Source organism: Heterocephalus glaber, unplaced genomic scaffold (assembly GCF_053883595.1).
Source record: "Heterocephalus glaber isolate CG9 unplaced genomic scaffold, H.glaber_assembly_v1.0 deba00001608, whole genome shotgun sequence".
Classification (NCBI taxonomy): Eukaryota; Metazoa; Chordata; class Mammalia; order Rodentia; family Bathyergidae; genus Heterocephalus; species Heterocephalus glaber.
The window spans coordinates 41019808-41046567 of record NW_028258379.1 but is presented as its reverse complement, the minus strand read 5'-3'; the positions used below and the strand labels follow the sequence as shown (position 1 = coordinate 41046567).

Genomic DNA, 26760 nt, shown 5'->3' with positions numbered 1-26760 from the left:
AGCGAACTTTGCATACTTGGGCGCTGTGTCCTCGAATGGCTGTAATAAAATAACCATTGCCTCCTCACCTCGGCTGCCACCTGGTGGCTGCTTCTCTGGGCTGCAGCCTCCCCTGGCCAGGCGGAGCCTAACCCCAACCCACGGAGCAAGCGGCAGATGTGGTGTGCTGTCACGTGATACATGATTTATTAGAACAAATTCCATGACAAATCATATAAAATAACCATTTTCTGAGACATCCACAAGACCACCTGAGAACAATGTAGAGACACCGCCAAGAAGCCAGGCAGGGGCGGTCCCCACCCCAGGCCGAGGGCCAGGGGGCAACTGGGCGTGACATGGGGAGGGACACCAACGTGTGCATAAAGGAACCCTACAGTGGTGGCCGGGCAGGCATGGATGAAGGTGAGTGGCCACCGTGTTTCCGGGCCAGGCTGTGGGCAACCGCACGGGGCATGCAGGTGGGCAGCAGCCCAGGTAGCACCTCCTCCAAAGGAACAGCAGGCTCTCGGGGTGGGGCCAGTGGCATCTGCCAGCCACCCCTGCACACACACGTAAACATCGCATGGGCCGAGGCTCAGGGGCCCAGGACACCCACGCCAGGCTCCATGTCACGAACTGTAAACAGGGAGGCCACATCACCCCCGTGGACTCCGGGTCCTGCCTCTGGGCCCTCTTCCAGCCCCTGCCCGTCCAGGTCTGATGCCCGCACCAATGCCGTCTGTGGAGGCGGGCACCCCGGACGCCATAGCCGCAGCTCTGGCTTAGGGCTTCAGGAACAGTGCCCAAGGGGGCGTTGCGGAGGGGCTGGTTCCCAGCTGAAGGAATCCTGAGAAAGCATCACTGCTCCTGGGCCCTGTCCCTGTCCCCCCACCATCCCCTGCAAGAGATCAGGCCACTGCCTGTTGCAGATGCCCATTTAATGCCCATGACATCCGGGAGAACGGGGTGAAGCTGGGGCACACTGTTCCCCTGCACCAGAGCTTCCAGAAACCTGTTTCCAGCCACTTTGGTCAAGCTCCCTCCCTAGAGGGGCTGTTGGTGACTCTACCACCCCACACCTCTGGTGTAGCATGGAGGGGCACCTGGGCATCCCCCAACCTGTGCCCACACTCGGGGGGGCTCAGGGTTGGCAGTTCTGTTGGCACCATAAGCTTGGGGCTGTGGGGTTCCTGCCCCAATGCCCCACAACCATGTGCCTACCTGGCTGCTAGACACTGGGGCGGCTCTGGCCCTGGCACAGCCTCCAGCTCACATTTGGCACTGAGCAGCCCCAGCCCACTTCCTTCCCCTGCCTGGCTTCAGGCCAGCATCCAGGGAGGGGCAGGTCAGCCAGAGCCTCCAGTGAAGCAGGGCACCCTCCCAAGCCGTGGGGCATCGTGGGCAGGGCTGGGCACTGCCACGGCACAGACTGCTCTTTCCTTGAAAGCTAATGATGAAATGACCACATGGAGAGGAGTGGGGGATGTGCCCTCGGCAGTGGCCGCACCAGGAGCTGGGCCAGGAGGCCTCGGTGGGGGTGGGCAAGGTGGGTGGGGTGCTGGCGCCCACGGGGCTATGGCACACGTGGGGGATTCGGAGACACTCTGGCCAAGTGACGGGCCGAGCGGTGGACAGGCAGGCGCAGGAGGCCCGGCCCGGCCCGGGGCCTAGATCAGGAAGCTCTCAGCATCAGGGAGGAAGGCAGGCTCTGCCAGGCTGGGCGGCCCGCAGGTGGCCCTTGGTGGGAATCCCCTCAGGGGCAGCAGGCTCTCAGCCAGGGTAGGCACAGGGGGGCCCTTCCCCAGGCCCTGGGTGGTGGAGCCCGTGGGAGCCCTGTTTCCTGTGAGCAGGTCCAGATTCACGTTGGGGTCCACAATGGCATTGATGACTAGGGGTGGGGAAGGGCGGGTCAGCAGAGGCCTGGCCAGGGGACCCCCTCGGCCCTCGGCCCTCGACCCCCTGCCCCCTGCCCCAGGCGGGCCTCCTCACCTTCCAGCTGCTTCTGCACGCGCCGCAGCTCCTTTAGGATGCAGCTGATCTCCTGGGCGGGCCAGAGCGGGGGTGAGTGGGACCCTGGGCTCTGCGGGTCCGTGGGTCTGGGCCCCAGGCGGGGTGGGGTGGGGTGGGATGGGCCTCACCTTGTTGGACGTCTTCAGGATGGGCACCTCGTTCTCTGCATTGATCCTGGCCTCCAGGTCCTCCCATGAGCGGCCTGTGTTTTGGAAGAGGACCCTGCCGGGGGACAGGGGTGAGGCCCAGCTGTCCCAGCCCTCCTGCCCAGGCCTCCCACAGTCATGGGAAAGCTCCTGCCACCCCACTCCTGGCCCAGAGCAGGACAAGACCCAGCTGGTGGCACCGCAGTCCCCATCTCTGTCCCTGGCCCTGAGGGTAGGGGTGGCTGGGCCAGGGATGTGGTGGGGCCCCTGAGCTCGGGGCCTGCTTGCCAGGAGCTGCACACAAGCATGGCACATGCGAGGCCCACGGGGCTTCGAGCCCTCATGTGCCTTGACCCTGCCCAGTCCTTGCCATGCAAGTCCACTGATGCTGCTGCCAACTCACTTCATCTTCTCAGTGAGGTGCTCTGTGTTCTCCCGGATGGCGTGGGACAGCTGGGACACTGGGTTCAGCATCAGGTTGTCGAAGATCACCTGGAGGAGTCCGGGCATTAGCAGGAAGCCCAGTGGCCTCTCACGCCTTGGACAAAAGCTGAGACGCCCCCACTCCCTGCATGGTGAGCAGCATGCGCGGGCCAGGGGAACATGCCTCCTCGCGGTTCCGAGGCCTTGTCTTGTTGCCCAAGGCATCTTCGTGGCTGTTGTTCATGTTCTGGTCCAGGTCCTGAGAGGTCAGAGTGCCAGGTGGCACCTTCTGGAAGTTTAGGCTGGCCTCTGGGATGCGCTGCACCAGCTGCAGGGGTGGGGCAGGCGGCATTGGCTCTGCTGCCCGGGCAGGCGCCAGCCCCAAAGCCCCTCTGGGGTGCAGGCAGCCACACAGGGACTGGCACGTGGCTGCACACAACTCCCGAGAACACAAGCTCTGGGGTCACATGGGGAGCCGAACCAGACACACTGGCAGTGGCTGGGCCTGAGTGCTAGGTGGGGAAGGAGCACAGGGCCTGGGCCCCTGGAAGCCACATCGGGTTGTGTGAAGCCAGGAGGCCAAGGCTCACCTCCTCACGGGCAGAGATGGTCGAGGCGGGGGTGCTGGGCACGTTCCCAAGGGAGGGGCTACGCGTGGGCCCTGCGGAGCCCAGCGAATCACCGTCTGCGGCCACATCATTGATCTCCCGGGCCAGGATGGCCACGTCCTTCACCAGTGTCTGGCTCAGCCTGCAGCCGCAAAAAAGATGGGGGGTGGTGTGGATGCCACAGGCACCCACCTCTACACGCAGGGAAACTGAGGCAGAAGGTGTGGGCTGAGACCAGGGCAGGTGTAACTTGGAGCTCCCGACTCCAGGGTCAGAGCCAGGCAGGGGTGGGCCAGGCAGGCCCAAGGGGTTCTTGGTGGATCTAAGCCCTGGCCACACTGCAGTGGGCACATGCCTCCCCCAGGTGAGGACCACAGGCATGTCCAGTGGGCAATGGGCAACAGCAAGGCCCAGCCCATCCACCTCAGTTCCCACCAGGCATGGCACTCCTCAGGGAGGCCCTGCTAGAGCCCGCAGTCCGTGTCTTCTGCCCAGCTGCCTCCTGAGCCAGTGTGCAGGGGCAACACGGTCCCTGTGACTGTCCGATGGGGGATGAGCCCACCCTTGGCTTCCCCGGACCCCACCAGCAGCATGTGCTGGTGCTCCCACAGCCTAGCGGGGGTCCACGCAGGACTGGGACCTGACCTAGTGACCTTGTGCCAGGACCCCGCTGTGCCAGCCCTTCACGTGCAAAGGCAGCTCTGGCCTTTGCCCTCCGTGAGCCCTGCCCGGACAGCCTCTCCGTGCTGCCCATGCCACACAGGACTTCTCTCCAACTCTGGTGGTGCCACACTGACATGTGCTTGCCCCAGGCCTGGCCCCACTGGCCCTGTGGTGCTGTGCTTGGGCCCCTCTGTCCGTGGCACACTGCTCTCATCTCCCATGCCCAGCCGGCCAGCACACCCAAGCTCACCCACTCTGAGTAACAGAGACCTTGAGAAACCAACACAGTCCCCTGCCCTCTCCACTTCCTGACCCTGTCGGGGCTTGGGGAGCCTCCCTTCTCCTCTCATCCGGCCACGGGGCCTCTGCTACTGGGCACAGATGGCACTGCCCAACCACATCTTGGGCAGCAGACAGCTCTGTCCCCTCTGCCCTGGCCACCTCACACCCACCATGACCTCACCTCACCACCTTAGTGGCCATCTTTGTGTCAGCAGTGCCTGAGTCCCCATCCCCATTTGGGTGGACCTCTCAAGGGCCACCTGCCTCCAGGAGCCTCCTTCTGGGGGCCTCCAGAACTCACAAGCTCAGCGTCCTCTACAGGACACCTGCTGTCCACAAGCTCAGCAAGGGGCCACTCTAAGCTACCCAGCAACCTGCACCACTCTCCCCAGTGGGTGGCACAGAGGTGGACTCTGTGGAGTCACCACTGGGACAAGGTTCACTCCTAGCAAAAGCCTGGGCAGAGCTCTCATTGTACCAATGTCCCCCAGCTTCCCAGGCAGTTCTCCATTCACCCACCCATCCGCCCAGTGACCTGCTCCTCCATCCATCCATTCATCCATCCATCCACCCATGCAGCAATCCACCTACCAACTAAACCATTCACCCAGTGATCCATTCATCCTTCCATTGATCCACCTACCCACACATCCATCCATCTATCCATCCATCCACCCATCCATCCATCCGTCCATCCATCCACCCATCCACTCGTCCACCTACTTACTGCCTAACCCATCTACCCAATGACCTATCCACCCATCTATCCACCCACCCAACCAGTGACCCATCCAGCCATCTATTCACCCACCCATCCATCTATTCAGCCATCTACCTACCCATCAAACCATCTACCCAGTGACCTGGCCATCCATCAGTCCAGCCACCCATCCATTCAGCTGTCTACCTATCAACTAAACCACCCACCCAGTGACCTGGCCATCCATCAGTCCAGCCACCCATCCATTCAGCTGTCTACCTATCAACTAAACCACCCACCCAGTGACCTGTCCATCCACCTATCCACCCAGTGACCCAACTACCCATCTACCCATCTACCCATCCATCCATCCACCCATCCACCCATCCATCCTACTCAAGGCCATGAGTAGAGCCCTGGCTCAGTCCCTGTCCTCTGCTTGTGCTCAGCTGAGGGGAGCCCTCTGTGGTTGACCCAGAACGGCAGCACTCACCTGGCAATCTCTGCAATCTCAGCTGTCTGCACGATAAAGCCGTAGGGGTCAGGCTCCTCGTCGTCATCGTCTGTGTCCCGGGGGCCGGGGGCCCGGGAACAAGCCCGGCTTGCACTGCCAGCCCTTGGGGTCTGCGTGGCTGTTGAGGTATGGGAGCGTGCATGTTTGGGAGAGCCATGGTGGGAGCCGTATTCCTCCTCGGAGGTGGATGTGTAATCCGAGCCCTGCTGCCGACGACGCGTGTCTTCGGGGAGTGGATTGGTTTCAGAAGCAAGAACAGAATAGAGCAGCACTCAGCACCCCACGGCATCTCAGGGTCCTCTGGTGAGGGCCCTATGCTGTGGACAGGCCGTGCTATGGCTGGCGTCCCACACCTGGAAGCCCTTCAGCAGAAGCACCAGCAGCCACTGAGCTCAGGAAACACAAAGCCACTCCAGCCCAGGGGTCATGCAGGGCCAGTGCAGCGTCCCTGGGGTGCATCTGTTCTGGTGAGATGGGACTACCCCTGGGTGCCAGTGGAGGCTCCCGGACAGACACTGAAGATGAGATGAGCCTTCCTGGAGCATCAGCTGTGGCTCAGCCGGTGGCGCCGGTGAGCAAGGACAGCCAGGCCTCACGGCCTTCATCAAACCCCTCCTCAGGGACAGCCCCCCAGGCAGGGCCCTGGTCTGAGCCTCAAAACAGCTTCAAAAAGCAGACAGGAAGTGGACAAGGAGGGTCTGCATGCTGTGTGGGGTAGGTGGGGAAGGGACAGCAGAGTCCGCCAGACAGAGGTCCTTAGCCCGCAGCCATAAGGCCCCCTACCCTATCCCCAGCTGCACAGGGGACCCAGCAGGCAAGGAGGGCTGTGGATGGTGCTGGAGGTAGACAGGCCGGGCGGCACGGGCTGGGCTACAGCACCTGGGCCTCAACCAATCCACTCAGGCAGGGCACACGTGGCCCTCTTGGTAGGGCATGGGGCAGTGGGGCTGCGAGGCCCTCCCTCCCTAATGTGCACATGGGCCTGGGGAGCAGGGTGGGGCTCTGTGGGCTCAGAAGCTGTCAGAGGGCCCTACCAGATGGGCACTTCTGTCTTCAACAAGGCAGAGCCAGGGAGAGCAGTTCCAGGACCCAGGGCAGGCGGCCCGGGGGTGGTCAGGGGACCCACCCTGAAGTACAGAGGGCAGGCCCATCCCCAAGGCCCAGGCTCCTTGGCTCAAGGCTAAGAGGCAGGAGGCCCTCCCTCCTGGGAGGCTCAACGTCTTCTGCCCACACGGGATTGCAGATGTATCCGGCCCCACACACGCATGTGCAAGTCTGCAACGTGTCCACCCTACAGGAAGCCACTTGGATCCGTGGGGGCCGCCCTGGCCCCTGGCCCCGGCCCCCCCCACCTGCCAGCCCTCCCGCCTGCCCCACACTCACTGGAGGAGTATCTGGCACTGCCTGGGCGCGCCCTGCTGAAGGGCTGGCGGGAGCCTGTGCTGGTCGCAGTGGCGGCAGCCTTCCTGGCAGCAGCATGGGCATCAGCCACAGTGGGCTTGCGGTTAGCACAGTACAGCTCGACACTGCGGCCTGAGAAGCCCGTGCGGGCAGGGGCTGCCTCGGAGTCGCTGGGCCCCGTGAAGGAGCCGGCCCGCTTCCGGGGCATGGCCAGGATGTCCAAGCGGGATAGCTTCTTGGCCTGCTCAGCAGCCGGCCGGCCCACTGGCTCAGGGTGGGCTGGGGCTCCCCGGTCACTGTCTGTGACCTCAGTGTCGGAGGTGTCCCCAAGCCGGGCCCGCCTGAGCCGGGAGGCCCGTGTGGGTCTCGGGGTGGACAGGCTGTTAGAGCGGGTCAGTGCCTGCTGCACCTTTTGGACACTGGTGGAACCGTGGCTCTGCTCCTCTCGGGCAGCCAGGGATGGCGAGGGGGGCACTGGTTTCCGGCGAGTCCCTGGACGACCTGCCCCAGTGGCCTCTGGGGTCTCGTGGTTGGGGGTGACTATGTCTGTGTTGGGCAGGTGGGTGAGGTTGGAGCCTCGTTCCTCGGCCCAGTCCAGGGACCCTCGGGGTCTGTGGCCACGCCGGGCAGCCAGGTGCCGCCCTGGCTCTCCTCGGCCCTGGTCAGCGGGGCTGGTCAGGAGGTGCTGCTTCTCTGAGAGCCGCTCACGTGAGCTACCCAGGGCGGCACTCCCTGGGTCCTGGGCCACCGACGGGGGTGGCAGCCTCTCCTTCTGTGGCCCTGCAGGCTGAGGGGTCGTTGGGCTGGGGCCATTCTTGCCGCTGAGTAGGCTGACGGTGCTGGCTGTGTCCACGTCTGAGTCCCCGGAGAGGGAGTCGTCCGGCGGCCTGGGGGTCCTGCCCCCCTCACCCTCCTCGTCTGCAGTCTTGGAGAGCAGCCGAGCCTCCAGGGCCGCCAGGGCCGTCTCCGTCTCTTTGAGGATCAGGTGTGTATCCTGTGTGTGGAGATCCATACGTGCGGCCCTGACGGCAGTCAGGTCCTGCAGGAGCGGGTGGCTGGAGATGTGTGGCAGCTTGTTGGGAGCTGCAGAGCTGCTCGCAGGCTCCTTGGTGAAGCTCTCCTGCCGCACAAAGCCCAGAGCCTCCCGGGGTGGGACAAGGCTGGAGCTGCTGGGCCCGGTGTGCATCTGCATGACCATCTGCTCACTGCTACTCATGCAGAGGCCACCCCTTGCTGGGGGGCTGGCCTGGGGCACTCGTCCTGGGCCCTCCACCTCCCCAGGAGCCGCCATGGGTTTCCGGAGGCCCTCGCTCTCATTGCCAATGAAGAAAGAGACAGGGGCAGGCTCCCTGGGGCCCCTTGGTGAGCACCGCCCCTTGGGCCAGGCTGGCCCCTCCTGAGGGCTCCTGCGCCTGACTTCCTGCTGCTCCACGCTCAGCTCAGGGCCCCGGCCACCATCTGACCCACTGGCGTCACTGAGGCTGTCGGGGTCCAGATCCTCCTGGCCAACCTGGTGGCTGGCCTGCTCGATGCCTGGCTCTGGCGGCCCAGGCCCACTCCTCCTGGTGACCTCTAGGCCTGCAGGGCTATCAGCCCTGTCACTGGGCAGCTGGGGAAGCAGTCGTCTGGTGCGCACAGGCAGGGGCCCCTCAGGCTCCCCAGCTCTGTGTCTCAGGCCGTCCTCTGCAAAGTGCAAGGGTGTCCAGTCCGAGTGGCCACAGTCCACCCGCATGGCCAGCCCTGCCCCTCCACCAGGCAGGGCAATGTACAAGCTATGTCTGTGGTCAGTGGCCTGAGGCTGCCTGGCCTGTCCCCAGTCCCTCCAGCAACCCTGGGTCACATACCTGACAGGCCAGGATCTGAATAGCTGTCAGCAAGGCTGGCCCAGCGGGACACCCATTTCTGACCTCCAGGGCAGCCCGGAACCATGAGGCCCTGCAGAGAAGACCAGAGTGTCTATAGCAAGGGTGGCACAAGACAGGAGGGAGGCCAGGGATGGCCGGGTGATCCCTCACACCAGTGCCCAGCTTGCCTGTCAGGTGAGGCAACCCTTGGGGAAAGATCTGGCCCATCCCCACCAGGGCCGCCAGCCTCAAGTCCCAGCCTGGACACTGCTCTGGTCCTACTGCCCCTCTCAAAAGTAGCCACATGGGCTCATACCTGGTGCTCCGCTGAGGGGCCCACACCCAGTGGGCGGGAGGCAAACTCCTGCAGCAAGGCCATTCTCTGGGCCACGCCTCCATCATTGGACTCATCCCTGTCCCCTCTGATCACAGGGCGGAAGGTGGCCGAGGACACCCTGGAGAGTTCAGGGGACTCAAGTACCCCAAACACCTGCCAGGTGGAGACAGCACCGAGGGTCAGAGGGCTCTGGCTCCCAGCCCCACTCTGACACGGACAGCATACAACCTGGCGGTCCAGCTAGTGGGGCTCAGGCCACCCCAATAAGGTGAGACGCGGGGGCGGTGGGCAGCACCACTCTGCGTGGAGGCACCAGCGGCACTCGCTTGCCCAGCTGGACTAGACTCAGGAGCCAGGTGGGTGCAGAATGCCAACGTCTGGGCCCTCATGAGCCGAGTCCCGCCCACCCCACGTCCCCTGCTGCACCTGGTCGATCATCTGGCGCGCCTCTTCCACCTCCCTGTCCTGTGCCTCTGTCTCGATGGTATAGGTGCCTGCATCACTGAGGCTGTCGTCCTCATCCTGTCTGTGTCCCTTGGTCAGCTGGGGCTCGGAAGGAGGCAGTGGTGGGGTCGGGGAGGCCCCGGGGCTGGCCCCACAGCGCGTTGGGGGTGCGGGTGGGTCCAGGGACACCTTCTCAGGGCTGGGCCTGGCGGCTGGGGAGCTCTCCCTCATGCACTGGGCCATGAAGTCCTGAGCCAGGCGGGAGCGGCGTCCCACGCTGCCAAAGGGACGGGCGAGGGCCCGGGGGGCTGGCGAGGCGCTGCTCAACCGCTCCTCGGTCTTCTCTCGCTTCAGGGAGCTGGCCCTCTGTGACCCTGAGCTGCTGCCTGCCACCCCCCGTGCAGGGGCACCTGGGCGCTCCCGATCAGTGGGCCCCGGGCCCCGGCGCTTGTCGGCTTTGGGGTCCCCAGGCGGGGTGTGCGTGAAGGACTGCGAGCGCTTCTTGCGGGGCGTGTCCTCATCAAAGAACTGGATGACAAAGGCCTGCTGGTTGTGCAGCAGCTCCTGGGGGTCCCGCTTGATCTGCCTCTGCAGCCGCACCTGCTCCCCGCTGGCCTCCACGGGGGCCCCGGCCACGGAGGCTGCCTTGGCCGGGGGGTCCTCTGAGTCACTCTGCGTGCCATCTTCATGCTTGTGACCTGGGGGGGGCCTCACATGGGTAAGGGGGCGTGGCTGACTCAGGACAGAGCCCAGACGCTGCCCTGTGGACAGGCGGCTTAGGCAGTGAACCGGAAAGCGGAGCGTACCAGGCGAGGTGCCTGCCCACTGGCCCTGTGTGGGGAGGACTGACCTCTCAGGGTGCGGGTGTGGACGGGCAGGTCACTCTTGGCACCGTGGCGGTCATCGCCTGGGCCAGCCCGCCGCAGCAAGCTCGGGTCGTTCTGCACCAGCCAGTCGGCCACCTTGCTCTCCGCGGAGACCATCTCCACAGGCGTGGCCTCCTTGCAGGGCTGACGCCGCTGGCGCAGGGCGAACTTGGTGATGTGGTCCTTGATCTTCACCTTGCCAGGGCTGCAGTCGTCAAACTCGATGGTGAAGGAGGCGTGGCTCTGCACCACAGGCCCTGCCCCGCCGCTGCCCGCCTCCTCGTCCTTCGTGGGCGGCTCATGCTCCAGCACCTCCGGGGGCTGGGATGGTGGTGGTCGGGCCTCTTTTGTGGGGATCTCGAAGTAGCTGGGCTCCCGGCGGAAGGAGTAGCCCTGAGGCTCGACAGGGCCGCGAAAGCCGGCTGGTGGGCCATCCAACTCGCTGTCCCGCTGCCCTGACTCCTTGGCACGCTCTGGGGTGTTCCAGACCAAGCCTCAGGGTGGCCACCCCACCTCCCTCTTTGCCCACCCTGGCGCAGGCACCTCCAGGCCCGGCCGTCCCCCTCACTCACACCCCCGGACTCAGGAGCTGCACGGCTGGGTGCCACACCCACCTGGGTAGGGCTCCTCCTGGCGCTGGTCCTCGGGGGCTGTGCCACTGTCGTCCTCTCCCCACCAGGACGGCTGCCCGTACAGAGGTGTGCGGTACACTACTGACTCTGTGGGGAGGCAGAACTCAGCCCCCGGCGTCCCCTCCCAGCCCAGCCCTGCAGCCGGTTTCCTGCCTGGGTCTCTACAGTGCCCACTAAAGGGAGGCTTGTCCCTGGGGGACACAGCCCCGGCAGCACGCCCTTGGACCTGCCCCCACGCCCAGTGCTGGCCCCACAGGGGACAGGGTGCCGGAGCCCTCTGCCTTCCCAGCCTCCCTCCAGGGCTCTAGAAATGGTCCGGGCCACAGATGGGTGGTCCTGGGGACCGAGGGCCACCTTGGTCAGAGTGGCCCATGTGACATTTTTGTGTGTTTGAATACTGGTCAGAAGTGAAAATTATGTGCTCATTTCGGCAGCACATATACTAAAAAAGAAGTGAAAATTATACTTCCCGAAAACCTGGTTTTCCAGCTCTGATTTGGGCAGGAGCAGCGTTAGGTGTCCCACGTCAGCCCCCCTAAGGTTCCCCCAGCTCTTCATCCCTGCCAGAGCCACGTGGCCATCTGAGTCACAGGACCTGCAGCTCTTAACTGCCCATGTGCCGGGCACCAAGAGGTCTGAGCCTGGTCACTGGCTGGGCACCACATGCCCAGGGTGGATGACTTCCCTGCATGTGTCGTGGGGTGGGGGCCCTTTCCTGACCCAGTACTGCACTCCAGCTGCCGAAGCAGGGCAGCTCATCGTGGGCAGTGCCCCTCTCCTGCCTGCTGCCTCAGCTGCTGGGCCAGGGAACTGGCTGCACTGCTGGTGCACCTGCTGTAACCCCAGGGGGCTCCAAGTCACCACCAGCAGCACATGTGCTCATGACCCGGACACCACTCAGTGTTCTGGGCAGCTCGCATGCCTTCCTGGAAACCTTCCCATTCTCAGCCGGGGCAGGTTCCTGCAGGTGGAGGCTTTGCCACTCTGGGCACCAGGTCCAGCGGCCCCACAAGGGCTGGCTACGGGAAAGCAGAGGCTGCACTGGGCAGCAGCTGGGCTTTCCTGGCGAGGGTGGAGTGGGGAGCCCTGGACCCACCCCTGTCTAGCCCAAACCCCCTGCCACTCACCACATCCTCCACTGCGCCCAGGCACCAACCAGGTTTCATGGCACCAGCCCCAACCCAGCCCACTCTGAGCCTGCAGAATCAGGCCCGATGCCTGACCCAGGCAGCTGGCACCCCTGCCCTACCTACCTCTGGCCAGTGGAGACAGCCAGGTGCAGGCGCACCACAGACTGGGAAGCAAGTGAGGGCCCACATGTGGGGGTTGGGCCCAGGAGGGGTACAGACTGGGGTGAGGGCTCATGTGGGGAGGGAGGGATACATCTGGGGGCATGGGGTACAGTCCCCTGTGGAGGGGACGTGGGTGGGGGCCAGCAGGCCTAAGGGAGGTCCTGTGCACTTACCCTCGCAGGTCTATCCTGTCCCCTCCCCAGCCTACCTGTTCCCGGTCGCCGGTCCCCCTTCTCCAGACGGGGGTGCAAGGTCTCACAGTAGGCTGTGAATTCGGGTGGCGCCTCACTCTTCCTGGGTGCTGGGTTCTTGACACCCACCTGCAGCTGGCTGGTGTACTTCTCGTGCTGCAGGTAAGTGAGGGACAGGATCAGCTCAGGGACACCACCCAGGGCAGACCTTGCCTCTCCTCTACCTGCTGGGAGGTCTCCCCACACCCCAGAAAATAGAGTCTTATGCAGAGTCTGAGCCCTGCCCAGGCAGCCACTTGGGTCCACGTCTAAGCATGGGGTCCTTGGGGCCCAGAGCTCCCAGGGTGGTGCTGGGGCTTGCTCGGTGTGGAGGGTGGAACAAGGGGGGCTTCCCAGGGACTGCCACCACCGGGCTCCACCTGGAACAACCCCAGGGGATAGAGATGGGGAGCAGAGCCATGCCTACACGTGTGCACGCATAGATGTGTGCCTGCGTGTGCATGTGTGCCAAGGGCATGTTTAAAGTACGTTCACATCGGTCATGCTCTCCTGGCTGTGTGACCTTGTCCTGCCCATGTTCATCAAAAATGGGCCAGGGACGCCTGCCAGACACACACTCCTGGGTCTCTGAGTGGGGTCCCATGTGCCTATGCGCCCATCCCATGAGGAGCCCTCCGTGGCTCCCCTGTGACCTCACAGCCTGGCTGGGGGCTCTGGCTACATGCGACTCTGGCACACTGAAGGGCATGGTGCTGGAAGGCACTTTTGTACCTCAGGGTGCTCCCCATACCCAAGAGGCTGGGCAGACCCAGTGGTCCTGGGGCCCAGCTCCTCACCCTCTTGCCCCAGCGGTAACTGTCCTCAGTGGGGCTTCTGCCTCCTACGGGGCTCCCTGATGGCAGCTCAGCCCGATGAACCACAGACCCTGCACCCTGGGCACAGGGGCAAGCCCTGGAAGCGGCTCAGAAAGCCCCTGACCTCTAGCAGGCTGGACGCTTGGGCCACTCCTGCTGGCCCCACCATCTGCCCAGCACAAGCCTGGAGGGCAATGACTATCTCCTTATCCGCCAGACTGGGCCAGATGGCAGGGCAGGACAGGCTGCCTAGCTCCTGGCACCAGCAGCCAGAACAGGGTGCTCCAGGGACCAGGGGGTCTGCTGAAGGAGCAGAGCTTCCAGGTGCAGGTGGAGACCCAGGGTGGGGCCTGGAGCAGGTGGCCCAGGGTAGGGACACACCGGCTGCTTTTGGGCCTGCCCTCCTCCCCCGGCACCCACCTTGAGCGCCTCCTCAGGCACACGGTGCTGTACCCGCTCCAGCACATACATGTTGGAATGTGGCACCGTTAAGGAGAACACGGAGCAGGCAGAGCAGAAGACCCGGGCCCAGTGCCCCAGGTAGCCGCTTGAGTCCCATGCAGGCGGCGGGGCTCCTGCCCTGGGGGTCAGCGAGGACCCATGCTCAGACTGGTGTTCCACCCGGCAGCCTCAAGGTCAGCCGTGATGAGGTCCCAAGTCTCCCCAGGCCCCTGGAAACCTTGGGCTTGGCGGGTGGATGGTGGGGGTGTGCCCAACCCCAAGTGGAGGGTGGCCAGCTGCAGGTTCACCCTGTGTGTTCCGACCTGAGCCTGAGGGCCAGGCTGTGGCCCTCCAGACCCCCAGCCTCTTGCAGGGCAGCTGGCTGAGCGCCATGCGGAAGGATATCGTAGCCAAAGCGGATGACATCATTGAGCTTCAGCGTGATGTACTTCTGGTCTGGGATTCGCACATCATTCACAAAGGTCTGTGGAGGAATAGGCGGGCACACAGCTGAGTGGTGAGGACAGCATGGGACAGTGCCCAGGCTCTGCAGAGGCCTTCTGCAACCTGTGTCCCCCGTAGAGCTCAGGGTCCCACAAGCAGGCCCTGACTCTATGTGGCCACTGCAGACTTCTCGAGTGCCGGACCTGCACAGGCCAGTGAGCAGCCCAGGGCCTGCTGAAGGCGGTGTGGGCAGCAGAGGGGAGCCTGCACCCATGCAGCCCAGGCAAGCAGGGCTGCTGCAGCTGATGGGCAGGTAAGGAAGGAGGGGCCTGCGGCCACCTGGGTGGGAGCCCCTTGAGGGGCATTGAGAGCAGTGCCAGGGCTTGCTGGAGGCTCACACAGCAGAGGCAGGGCCCCCAAGACTTCAGAGGAACCCCCAGCTCAGGACCTTGAGGGCAACGAACCAATGGAACCAGATGGTTTGCTTTCTCACTGAAACAGCATCCCAGCTAACCTGTGCATCACACGGGAAGAGGTACAGACAGGTTCCTCCAGGACAGACAGACATATGTGCTGGAGAGGGCCCTCCCTCCCCACACGGACCCTCCCCCCCAGGACTCACGGAAGAGGCCACACAGCTCCCCGTACTCAGTCAGGGCACCCTGCACGGTTCCTTCCACCTCGGAAGGCCATTTCCTGCGTCGGAGGGGGCCACTCCCAGGGCCAGGATCCCCCACCCCTCCCTGCGGAGCAGGCCCTGGTGGGTCAGGGGCCCAGGGCAGCAGCTGAGGGGCAGGCCACAGCCGGGGGAGGCCGGAGCAGAGCCACAGCACTCACTCCGTTGAGACTGCCCAGGTCCTTCACCCAGTGCTCATCTCGGTCCTGGTCGTAGTTGATGACGGCATGCTGTTTATCCACGCTGCGGGACTACAGAGATACACAGGGCCCTCAGGTGCCCCATCCTGGGTAGGCGAGTCCAGGAGGCAGAGCCACCTGTGCTCCCCACAGGCCATCCTACCATCCAACACCAGCCCCTGAGCCACAGCCCTACCCCACCCACACATGGAGCCTGTGCTCATTAAAGCCACTCAACCCTGGTGCAGGCCACAGGGACTGGGCAAGACACCAAGGTGACTTCCTCTGGCTCTGTGGCCACCCTGGCATCTCCTCCATGACCTCCCTGCTTCTGTTGCAGTGTCCTCTCTGGGTGGGCCGTGGGAGGTTGGGAACCCGCTGTTCATCCACACAGCCCGTTCCTTCCCAAGGGCACTGGGGGTGGCCAGCTCAGGCTCCGGCAGGCCCAGAGATGAGGGGCGAGGCGCACAGCCCCAGGGTCAAGGGAGAGTGTGCGTGCTGAGGCTTCCTGGCCTCCTGCCACCTGGCTCCCACAGTCCCATGCCCTGGCAAGACCTGCCCTCACCTGCCTCCTTTTTCTTTTTGGTACTGGGGATCGAACTCGGGTCCTTGTGCTTGCAAGGCAGGCAGCAGAGGCACTGAGCTAAATCCCCGGCCCTCCTGCCTCTTCTTGTACACATGCGTGCACACACACACACCTCAGCATGCACTCAGTCCTCCACTCTGAGTGGGACTCACCTTCCCTGGGCACCAGCCTACCCAAGACCCTCCCTAGGACAGTCACTCCAGCTCCCTCACGTGGTCACCTCAGCTGTCCAGCTGCAGCACCCCACTTCCCACCCAGATGGAGGCAGGGACAGGGTCACATTCTCCCTGCTCAGGGGCTGTAGCAGGGCCCCATGTCACCCAGTCCACAAGGCCTGTGGTCTCAGTCTCAGCACAGAGCTCCACTGCCTGCCTCCACCCTATGCCACCTATTACCTGGTACCTGTCATTAATCCTTCCACCTGAGAGCCATAGGCACAACCAGAGCCAAAGCTGGGCAGCTTTGAGGTGCCAGAGCTTCCCCCAGGACTGACTGCAGGAGGGCACTGGCAGTCCCTGGGGGAGTCTGGGGGCTCGGGGCTCACCCCCATCCCAGGACATTGAAGTGCCCCTCTGGGCAGACCGGACTCAGAGTGCAGCCTGGAAGCTGGGGGGACCAGGGGTCCTGGATAGGGCTGGGGACTGCACACAGGCTGGTCCCCCACCTCAGCCCTGTCAGACACAGGCTGCATGGGGCATTGGGGATCTGCTCCCTCAGAAAGCCAGCCTGGAGGGCTGAGGGCTGGACTCAGGCATCAGACCTTCCTGGGGAGTGAGGACCTAGAGCGGAGTGCAAAGGGGTCACCAGGTTCTCCTGCTCCCCCCTAAAGTTGCCCAGGAGGTCCCAGCAGCTCCTGGCCCAAGGTGGACAGAGACAGGTGGCTTGCCTATCATCTTTGCCGAGAAATGACCCTGGCGGAATGTTACACGGCTGTGTCTAGATGTCTCTTCAAAGCCTCATGCAGTGATAGGTGGGACTTTTTTAGAGGTGGCTGGATCGACACTTGATCTTAGCCAAAAGGCCAAGAAGCAGCCAGGTGTGGTGGCGCATGCCTGTAATCCCAGCACTCGGGAGGCTGAGGCAGGAGGATCGCTGTAAGTCTGAGGCCAGCCTGAGCTATAAAGGGAGACCCTGCCTCAAAAACAACAACAAAAAACAAACAAACAAACAGGCCAAGAATCAATTAGAGGTGGCTGGATCTAGGGTGTGTGAGACTAGGATTGATTCATGGTGCAGTGCTAGGATCAAGGGCACTAGGATTAAGGGTGTAAGTGCTGCCCATCCTAAGTAGCCTGGGTAGGACATAGGGGACAGAAAGAGCTATGGTTGTCCCTTGTTCCCCTGCTACCTTCTGCCCTCATGAACTATTTCCCCTCTACAGTGCCTGTCTGCCATGCCACCCTGCCTTGCAGCCAGCTGATTATGCGCTGAAACCTCTATACACTAAAAGCTGAATAAACCTTTCCCCCTTTAACTTTGGATGTTGGGTATTTTGTGTAGCAGGGAGAGAAAAGTAACTAAGACGTGGGCCTTCCGAGTGACCTTTCCAGCCTGGACATGCCTCCGATCATTCTGATGTCATCAGACTCCTGCTGATACTTCCTGGGCTCTCCCTGGCCTGGGAGGAACGGCCCAAAAGTGACAGGGCCCTCTCCAGACCTCCCTCTCCCTCCTAGGCCACAACCGGTCTCTGTCCACACCACACTCTCAATGGCCCAGGTCTCAGCCCACATAACACCCTCTGCCAGGACTGCCACTCTTCCTGGGCCCACTTTCATTCTCCCAGAAGATGCCCCACATCGCCTCAGATTCTGAGTCCATGACCAATCACAGTCCCAACTGGCCCATGCACACCTAGGCTACGATGCATTTCCCCCCCCCGCCCCCGCCCCTGCCGGGGCCGAACGTCCAGGGCAGCCAGGGTTTTGCCCCAGACACACTTCTGCCAGGACCCTTCTGGGTCACAGGAGTGCTAGGGTCTCAGGTCCCCCTTCCAGCAGCCTCCCTCCCAGCTCGGACAGCTCAGCCAGAAGCAGAGCCTCAACCGGCCAAGGCACATGCTCAGGGCTAGATGCCAGCCCACCCAGAAGGGGGTCCCTGGCCCAGGGCTCACTAGGGCCTGTGGAGAGGAGCTCCCTGGTGCAGATGAAGCAGGGCAGATGCTCCAAACGCAAGGACGGGAGGAGGCAGGCTTGGACCCACTTCAAAACAAAATAAGATGTGTTTTCGTGTTCAAGTCTGAAGCCCTCTATGGTGGAGAGCCCTGTCCTGCTGTGCCGAGCCTGGCAGGGCTGCAAGCCTGGGCTCCTGGCACGTCCTCCTGCCAGCTCAACCCCAGTGTTGCATGAGGGAGGCCACAGGCACTGGAACGGGCTGCTGGAGCGCTGTGTTGCAGGTGTGCAGGGCCGAGGCTGCTCCCAGTCAGGGTCCCGGCTGTCAAGTGCCACAGGCCAGAGCAGGTGGGGCAGCTTCTGGAGCTCCTGCACTTGGTGATCCGGCAGGGACTGCAAGAGCGTCTGGGGGCAAGGCCTGGGCCACAGTAGGACGGCCGGGTGCGCAGGCCCATGTGCACACACAGGCCCATACAGACACACATGCACACGTGTGTGCACATGCCCGCATCACACAGCATGTCCTCACTAGCACTGGCTCCGGCCAGGCCTGCCCTGGGACTGGACATTACCACAAGCAAACCGGAAGCCTGTTGTGCAAGGTGGGTGAGGAGGGGGCGTGGCCACCGCTAACCCTGCTCAACTCTTAAGAGCCCAAGGCCTGGCCTCAGGCTGCTCCGCCTCCTTCCTGCCCTAGGGCTCTGTCCTCCCACAGCTGCCCTTTCCTGCTAGCCCTGCTCCCCTCTCGCAGTGCTGTTTGGTGGCCCTGGACCCTGGCCTCCCAGTGCCACCTTCTTTGCATTTTTCCCCATGCAGATGGGGAGGTGGGCAGCAGGGGAGGTCAGGGGTTGGAGGCCACAGGAGTATGTGCTGGCCCAGAGCGGGTGCAGGATATGTGGACAGATGGAGGTGACAACCAGGTCCCCGGGAGGAGCCCCGAGGTAGGCCAGGCGCTGCCAGGTGGGCAGAGAGAACGGCTGGGGGTGTGGTGGGAGAGGGGGAGTCCAGGATGGGAAGGCAGATGGAGACCGAGGCAGCAGAGAGCTAGGAGGGGAACGGGCTGGGCCTACCCTCTGAGTTGGGCATGGAAGCAGCACTCAGGGAGCCCAGGTGTTGGGTGAGGGGCAGGACGGTGTGTGGCTGAGCCCGGGCCGGCCGGGACACAGCTGGAGGGAACAGGGTGATCCCTAGCCTCAGGCGCCTTTGAGAGGCCCGGGGGCGGCTGTGCAGCCAAGGTCAAAGCTGGGGACGGATGGGCACAGGACAATACAATACGTACCTCGTCTGGCCACTGAACAGAAGCCAAGAGGCTGGAGGGGCCTGGAGTGGAGGTCCCAGGAAGGAGATATGGGAAGGGGGCAACACGTGTGAAGGTCCTGAGGGCTCAGAGGGTGGCACCAACGGAGGGCACCTGGGAGGCCCAGAGCCAGCCAGGACGGGGTGAGGAGGCTGGGGGCAGGGACCTGGGGCCAAGTGTGGCGTGGCAGTGAGGACTTCCCGGCAGAGCTGGCCCACAGGGGAGAGGGGTGAAGTAGGCCAGGAGGCCATACGGTGGTGGTAGACTGATGACAGGAGTGCCAGGGGAGAGTGCACAGCCTTTCTGTGCTCTGTCCACGCATGGGCTCCCCAGCCTCAGTTTCCCCGTGTAAGATGGAGACACTTTACACAGCCACGCCACCACCTGGGAGCAGAAGCCAGGGGTACCTAGGGCAGGAGCTGCCTGGCACAGAGACCTAGAAGCTTCCACTGCTCCTACCCTGCTTGGGGCTGCACCACCAACCAGCCTAGAGACCAGGATCAGGCCCCAGACCCATGCGCACTCTGGGACCCCCAGATGACCTCTCTCCCAGTTCCCAGGAAAAGCAGCAAGCAGCAAGGCACAGAGCCAGGTGCAGGACAGGAGGAGCTCCAGCACCTCAGGCTCACCTCAGCTCCTCACTGAGGCCTGTTATTGCTTATATCTAGATGACCCCTCACAGCCTCATGTGGTCATAGGTGGGGAGGTTTGAAGGTGGCTGGATTAGGGTGTGTGAATATGGATTAAGGGTGTGGACGATGGGAGCCCCACCCTGTATGGGTGGCACCAATCAATAAGCTTGTAGCCTGGGTGGAACACAAAGGAGCAAAAAGAAGGCCAGCTTCTTGTTGCTGCTGCTGCTGTTGCTTGCTGCCTCCTGTCTGCCCTGCCATGGACTTTCTCCTCTGTGGTGCCCTTCTACCATGCTGCTCTGCCTGAGAGCCAGCCAACTATTAAATGAAACCTCTACAAATTCAGGAGCTAAATAAACTTTTCCTTCCTTTTGTGGGTGTCAGGCATTTGTCTCAGCAATAAGAAAAGTAACTAAGACAGACCCCAAAGTGCAACCTCCTCCAAGAGGCCTTCCTGGCCACCCTAGCAGTACAGCATGGCCATCAGCAACACCATGCATGTCAGGCCACGCCCTGGGAACAACCTGGCAGACCTGGCCACAGCCTCTCTACAAGGCTGGGGGTACAGCCTGTGCTTACCATCTTTATGCTTTTCAATAATTAAATCATCAAGAGACCACTCTATGTCCTGTAAAAATCACAGGAAACCAACACTCAGCATCCCTAAATAAGCATGACCATACACGCCTTGCTGGCTCGGGTACATCGTCTGTGCCATCCTTACACTATGGGGGCAAGGCCACAAGCAGCATGGGAACCACATGGTCCTTGAAGCCCTTCACAGAACACATCTGTGACTCTCGCACAGGCCACTGACTAGTTTTTATGCTCCTCAGGGGTACAGAGAAGAGGATAAAGGGCAGAGAGATCTGGGTCAAAGGAACCCAAGAGTCTGAGCAATGGAACCCAATGGGCAGAGCAGCTGGGTTTGGATCCAGGTACACTGGAGGACTTTTGGGAAGAAGCCAGGATGTAGGGGCTTGGTCTATCAGCTGCTATGACAAAATCCCTTTGACTGGGGAATGTGCAAGCAATGGAAAATGCAGCTCAGAGTGCTGGGCCGGAAGGCAACACCATGGTGCCCGAGACAGAGACTGTCTCTACTTCAGATGGAGCTTTTAGCAGCTGAAGGGATGGTGGAAGGGACGGACAAACTGCCGCAAGCCTTGTTCCCTCGGCCCTGATCCCATTCATGAGGACCCTCATCCCCTAATTGGCAGCAAAGGCCTCACCTCTCACACTGCCCCCTGGGGACTAAGTTCAAGTACTTACATGATTTTAAGGGGACACAACACTAGGACCACACAGAGGCAGGCAGAATATCAATACAACAGAGGTGCCCTGGGCAGAGGCAGGCCTGGACTTGCTGCCCCGGTAAGTGCTGTGGCAGCACCCACCCCAGCCTGAGCAAGGCTGCCCCGTGGGAGCCTCCTGTACCCTGGGGTCTGCAGGGACAGCTGGGACTGGACAGGGGAGCTGAGGTCTGAGTGAGCCCACTGCTTGCCCAGAGCATAGGCTCGCCTGTACACGTGACCCAGGGACCCTGGAGCCCACCCAAGGGCCCAGGGCCTGGGTGGAGCTGCCTGGGCCTGGGGTCCTGCAGTAGTTGGGGACACCTTCCTAGCCCCACCCTTTCTTCCAGCCCCAGTAGCCGCTCACCTGCAGCATGAGCTCACACTCATCGCGCCCCACAAAGATGAGCTCACGCGGGAGCCGATGGCGGGTGCCGCTGCTGCTCACCAGGAACCAGGAGGTGACACTCATCTTGGTGCTGGTGAGGCCCGTCTGGCCCTGGAGGGAGGTGGTCATCAGAGCGGGGCTCCCCAGGCTAGACCACCCTAGACCACTCAAGGCCCAGCATAGCTCTGCCCTCTGAGGCTCTGGCCAGGCCCTTCTGGAAATGCCGGCTCCAGTGTACTCAGGGATACATGGTATACCTGTGTCTATACACCAGGCTGCCTGCCTTTCTTGAGCACAGCCCCGGTCTCAGTGCCAGGCCTGGGCATGGCCTGCCTTTCCCATCATGCCCCCTGTGGACCCTCCACCCCACAGTCTTGTCTTCTAGACTCTACTGCACTTGGTTCCTTCTCTCTTTAGGTGCCAGGGTCAAGGTTCATAGGACACTGGCCATGCTGGCTGTGTGTAGACCCATGTGTCCATGTGGCCCACCAGAAGCAGCTCCAGCATGGCCCTTCGGGGTCCCCAGGACACAAACCCTGACCCAGGAGGCCCACTTCCCCCAGTGGGACACTCTGGGACTGAGCCCAGCTAGGGTGCTAGGGTGAGGGGCTGCAGGGACACAGGTGGAGAGGGGGCTCTGAGACATCACTGTGCCTACCACTGGGAGGAGGCTGGACATCCCTTGGTGACCATGTACGGGGACATCAGCAGTTCAGGCATCGGGCAGCCCATGCAGTGCCTGGAAGCGGGACATTGACAAAGAAGGGGTCTGGCGGGCTATTGTGGTAGGATAGGCAGGGAGCACTGTTCCAACAAGGGGGCCAAAGTCACCCTGAGTGACAGCCAGGGCCAAAGTCACCCTGAGACAAGGCCCTGGCAGCTGGAGGCCCTCCATGCAGCTGTGTGCACACCCAGAGCACTTGCACAGCCCGACATTCACTGTGACACACATCCTGCACACTGTGTGCAGGCCTGGCCTGAGCCGAGGTCGCTGTGACCAGGACCCAGAGGCCCTGCACTGGGGGGGTTCCTCAGTCCACGAGCCAGACAGGTTATGCTGGGAGGGGAGCTCATGGGAAGGTGGGTCTCAGGGGTGGCACTACAGCTGCAGGAACCAGACAGTGCAACACAGGCACAGCAGAGGGACCCAGTCTCACATGCTCCCAAGGGTCCTGCAGCAAGGAGGCCTTTGGAGCCAGGACTGCCCCATCAGTGTGGGACCTGGGGAACGGGAGACTGTAGGGCCTGTTCAGAAGCCAGGAAGACTCTCTAGCCTGAGCATGGGGTTTGGGCAGGGGCCATGCTGGCACACAGGTCCCATACCTGTGAGCTGGCCTGGGGCTCCTGGGTCCCTGCAGCAGGGTCCCACTCACAGCACGGAGGACAGCTGGAATGGGCAGGTGAGAGGTGAGGGCAATGACCCAGGACAGAGGTAAGAGTGGCCAAGGCCAGGCGAGCAGAGCAGGAAGGAGGGTAGGGTCATGGCGTGTGATAGCCTGGACTTGGATATGTGGGTCAGAGGGTCAGGAAGGACTAGGACCAGGGCAGGGCTGGATGAAAGGGGCATTTCTGGGCTTGGGACAGTCACACAGGGTCCTACACACAGGGTCACCTCACTCTGCCCTTGGGGGCAGGTCTTGTCCTATCATGTCCATGCTCGGGCCTCAGCTGAGAGCTCTCCACCCAGGGCTCAGCTCCCCTGCAGTGGGCAGAAGGCAGACCAACAGCAGGCCCTGCCTCTCTGTGATACCACCCGACTGAGTGTACAGGTGCCCTGCCCACCTGGCACATTGTAGCTGTAGCTGGGACAAAAAGGTGGGAAGATGTAGGGAAATCCACACCGAGAGGAGGTCCGTCCAAGCCGGAACCCTCACCACAGGCCCCGCCCTTCTGCTGGCCCTGGCCTCTAGAGAGGAGAGGGATCGTTGCTCCTGCAGTCCCCTCAGCCTCACCTCCTGGGAACCCCTAATCCTGCTGAGGAGAGGAAGGCTCTGCAGAGCACCCCCGCCCCCGCCAGGCCTCGCTCTCCAATCTGCCATCACCCCGCCAGCAGGCAGGGGACGCCCCCAGAGGACGCCGCAGCTCCGTTTCACGGCAGAAGAAAGCCAGGCGGCTGTGTCCGGCCAGGCCACCGGAGCAGGCCCGGGCACCGACCACGCTCTCCACAGCCTGCGCCAGTGTGGGCCGGGCCGGCCGGGCCGGCGTTGCTAGGAGGGGTAATAATAAACACCCCAAACCGGTCCCCACTGCCGCCCGGCTGCAGGACCACCGCCCGGGGGTGAAGAGGGAGGTGGGGGGGATGGGAGGGCAGGGCGGCTGGCAGGAGCGGCGGAACCAGGCCAGGGGCGGCGGGAGGAGGCCGGGCCGCGGCGGCGCAGGGAAAAAGGAGGAGAGGAGGAGGACGAGGAGGAGGAGGAGGCCGGGCCGCGGGGAGGGAAGCGCTGCCTGAATCACCGCGGGTGGGGCCGGGCCTGTCCCTGCGCAGGCAGGCCGCATAGACGCGCTCCCGGCCCCTCCCGGCCCGGTGCAGCCATCCCGCCCCTGCGGGGACGGGACGGCCAGGTGCCCCGGCCCCAGCCCGAGCCTTTGTCCCGGCCCTGCGCCCCTGTCGCCCCGGTGCTGCCCCGGGCGCGCAGGTGGCGCCAAGGAGGCCCCGCGCGTCCTACCTGCCGCTCGGCCAGCCGCCGAGTCCCGGTCCCAGCCCGGTCCGGTCCGGCCCAGCCCGCCTGGCGATCCCGCCTGCAGCCCGCCCGCCGGCCGCGCGCGGGGCGGGGCTGCCGCCTAGGACCTGCCCGGCGCGGCCCGCACGCTCGAGGCCAGGCCGAGCCCACGGCCGGCGGCCTCACGCGGGTCCCTGACGTCTGCGGGCGCCCCGCCCATGGCAGCCCGCCCCGGACACGCCCCCAGGCCCGCCCCACGCAGGCCCTCCCCGCCCCGGACACGCCCCGCCCGGCAGCCCCGCCCCGCCAGGTGAGCCGCCCCCCCACGGCGCGCCCGCCCCTCCCCCACCCCCGCCGGGCTGCCCCTGCGACCCGGCGGGTCGGGCGGAAGCGGACGCCTCGCCCGCGGGTTAACGCAAAGCCTCGCTCGGGGAGCCCCAGCTCCAGCTGCACTCCGGTCCCAACCTTTGCCGGGCGGCGGGCGAGGCCAGGGCGCCACCTGCCGGCCGGGGCGCGCAAGACACCCGCGACCCCTCGGGCGGGGCTGGCGTGAGCCTCCTACCTGGGCGCCCCGCGTCCCTGGCCTGCCGAGGGCCACGCGGCCGGGGTTCCATGGCCAGGCTGCCGGGTCCTCGCCAGGTGCGGCGCCGGATCCGAAGTGGGCCGGGGCGGGGCGGAGCGGGGCGGGGCGCCCCCCCCCCCCCCGCTTCCTGCTTTCCAGGTGGCTGCGGCCCGGAGCGCAATGCGGGGCGCCAGGGCCGGCCAGAATCCGCCCGGGTGGCTTCAGAGCCCACGGCCCAGACCCTGGCCCCAGGGCAGCCTCTGCTGCACCGAGAGCCGGGGCGGCACCCTGGCCAGGCACCAGAGGGCAGGGGGAGCCCCTAGGGCGCCTGGGCAGGGGCGGCCCCGAAGCCTGGAATCAGCGATTGGGCCCCTTCTCAAGGACAACATGGCGCCAGAGGGTTAACTCCCGCCAGACCCACTCCTGTAGAGGCTTTACTCGCTGTGTCGCCGTGGGTAGACGGAAGGGTTTGAAGGGGTTAGCCTGGCGTCCAGCCGAGACCTTGGGCCAGAGAAGGGGGTCAAGGGCAGATGTAGCAGAAGCAGGAGAAGGGGCTGGTTACTGGGACCCCCTCCTTGCTGCATTGATTGCCCACCCCGCCCCCACCGGCCTCCAGGAGAGCTTGGAATTTCCGGGACTCGGCCGTGCAAGGGTCTACTCTTCCTGAAGACCCTCACCTGCCCACCTACCCGCTCTTACCTGCTCATCCGGCCCTGGGCTCCTCCAGCCCCTTCCCCAGGGCTTGCCCACCCTCTTGACTTTGTCTACCCCTTGCCCTAGCCTTGGAAATGACCTTTTTAGACCATTTTTTCCGTGTACCTTTCTTCTGCCAGGACCCTGACTTCCTTCAAGGAGAGGGGAGGCAGGGATGGTGCCCAGGTTCTGCCTGGGCACCCAGCCAGCTGTGCCCTCTCGCTGGCCTCGGAACTCGCTCTAAGAGAGCAGCTGTAGGCATCAGCAGTGGAGTGTTAGTTCTCACGGAGCAGGGAGCACAGGAAGGGACAGAGGCCACCTTGGTCCAAGCTAGGAGACCCCAGGAAACTGGGAAAGGAAAGCCAAGGAGGGATGTGGCACCAGGTCCCCCGATTGCTCGTCGGTGGAATGCAACTCCAGGAAAGTGCTTCAGGACGGTTTTGGAAATGCTTGAGGAATTCTCAGCGGCACTCATCACCAGAGAGTTGTCAATCAAATCCACAGTGAGACACTACCCCACACCCCTGCCGCTGCCCAAACACAGTGAGTGAAGCAGGAACATGGAAGTACACAAACATTCCTCTGTGTGCACTGTGGGAATATCAGGTCTTTCAGTCACTATGCAAAGCAGCACGGCAGTTTCTCAAAAAATTACCATATGATCCAACAACCCTACTTCTGGAAATATACCCAAAGGAACTGAAAGTAGGGATGGAAACATTTGTGCACCCACGTTCATTACTGCACTACTCACAATAGCCAAAAGGTGGCAGCAACCACAGAGTCCTCCGATGAATGGATAAGCGGGTGTGTGTGTGTGTGTGTGTGTGTGTGTGTGTGTGTGTGTGTGTGCGCGCGCGCACTGTTATTAAATCTTCAGATGGATAGAAATTCTGACTGTGCTGCAGCATGGATGCATCTTGACAAAGACACTATGTGGCATGAGATAAACCAGTCACACAAGGCCAACTGCTGCACAACACTTGTAAAAGGCCCTCGCTAGACAGGAGCTAGAAGGGGCTGGAACAGGACGCGGAGTCAGGGCTCTCTGGGGACAGAGTCTCAGCCTGGGAAGATGACAGAGATCCGGAGGTGCTGCGATGGGGCACAAATAGTGCTTATTGCCCCGACCTGGTCGTTTCAGATGATTAGGTAGTAAATTGTTACAGATCTCTCGCTGCAATAAGAAGTGAACTCTGAAAAGGGAAAGAAGAAAAGAAGACTCCAGTGCTGCCAGGGAGCTGAACTTGGCACACGACCCAGCAGAACATTTTGTTTCGGCGTTCTTGGGGCACGGGAGGTGGAGGTCGGTGTGTCTGCTTCGTGGGTGATTATGCGGATGTTTAAAATTGAGGAGAAGCTGGCATCGCCAAATCAAAGGTGCTGGAGAAACTGGTCAGCTGCCTACAGAAAAACCTGCTATTGTCCCTGTATCCAGTCCTTGCTGGGGAATGAATTCTATATGGCCAGCAAAATAACTGCAAAAAGGCCCCAACCATGAGACCATTTGATACTCTCAGGATGAAGAAGGTTTTCGTAAGCATTACCAAAGTGGAAGCAATAAAAAACATTTTTGAAAAGTGTGAGTTATAAATGGGAACACTCACGTG

The 26760-nt window shown here is 62.9% G+C and overlaps 1 protein-coding gene across 8 annotated transcripts; it reads right to left on the bottom strand.

The window, feature by feature from the left end:
- Positions 1–164: 164 nt before the first annotated feature.
- Positions 165–24573, bottom strand: Cep170b (centrosomal protein 170B). 8 transcript variants are annotated; one of them, XM_087195681.1, is made up of 21 exons: positions 24458–24537; positions 22559–22622; positions 21894–21974; positions 21215–21346; positions 14912–15001; positions 14036–14114; positions 13610–13668; positions 12353–12491; positions 10835–10939; positions 10205–10693; positions 9337–10052; positions 8890–9063; positions 8574–8664; positions 6712–8412; positions 5308–5551; positions 3152–3311; positions 2746–2889; positions 2542–2630; positions 2121–2214; positions 1972–2023; positions 165–1870 (listed from the first exon to the last, which is right to left on the bottom strand). In XM_087195681.1, the coding sequence occupies exons 3-21, from the start codon at positions 21912–21914 to the stop codon at positions 1650–1652; spliced, it is 4800 nt and encodes a 1599-aa protein (XP_087051807.1). In that variant the 5' UTR covers positions 21915–21974; positions 22559–22622; positions 24458–24537; the 3' UTR covers positions 165–1649. The 8 variants fall into 8 exon arrangements, with proteins under 8 accessions (XP_087051807.1, XP_021099157.2, XP_087051806.1 ...); XM_021243498.2 differs by lacking the exon at positions 24458–24537 and adding an exon at positions 23902–24083; XM_087195680.1 differs by lacking the exon at positions 24458–24537 and adding an exon at positions 22848–23808.
- Between the last annotated feature and the right edge of the window lie 2187 nt (positions 24574–26760).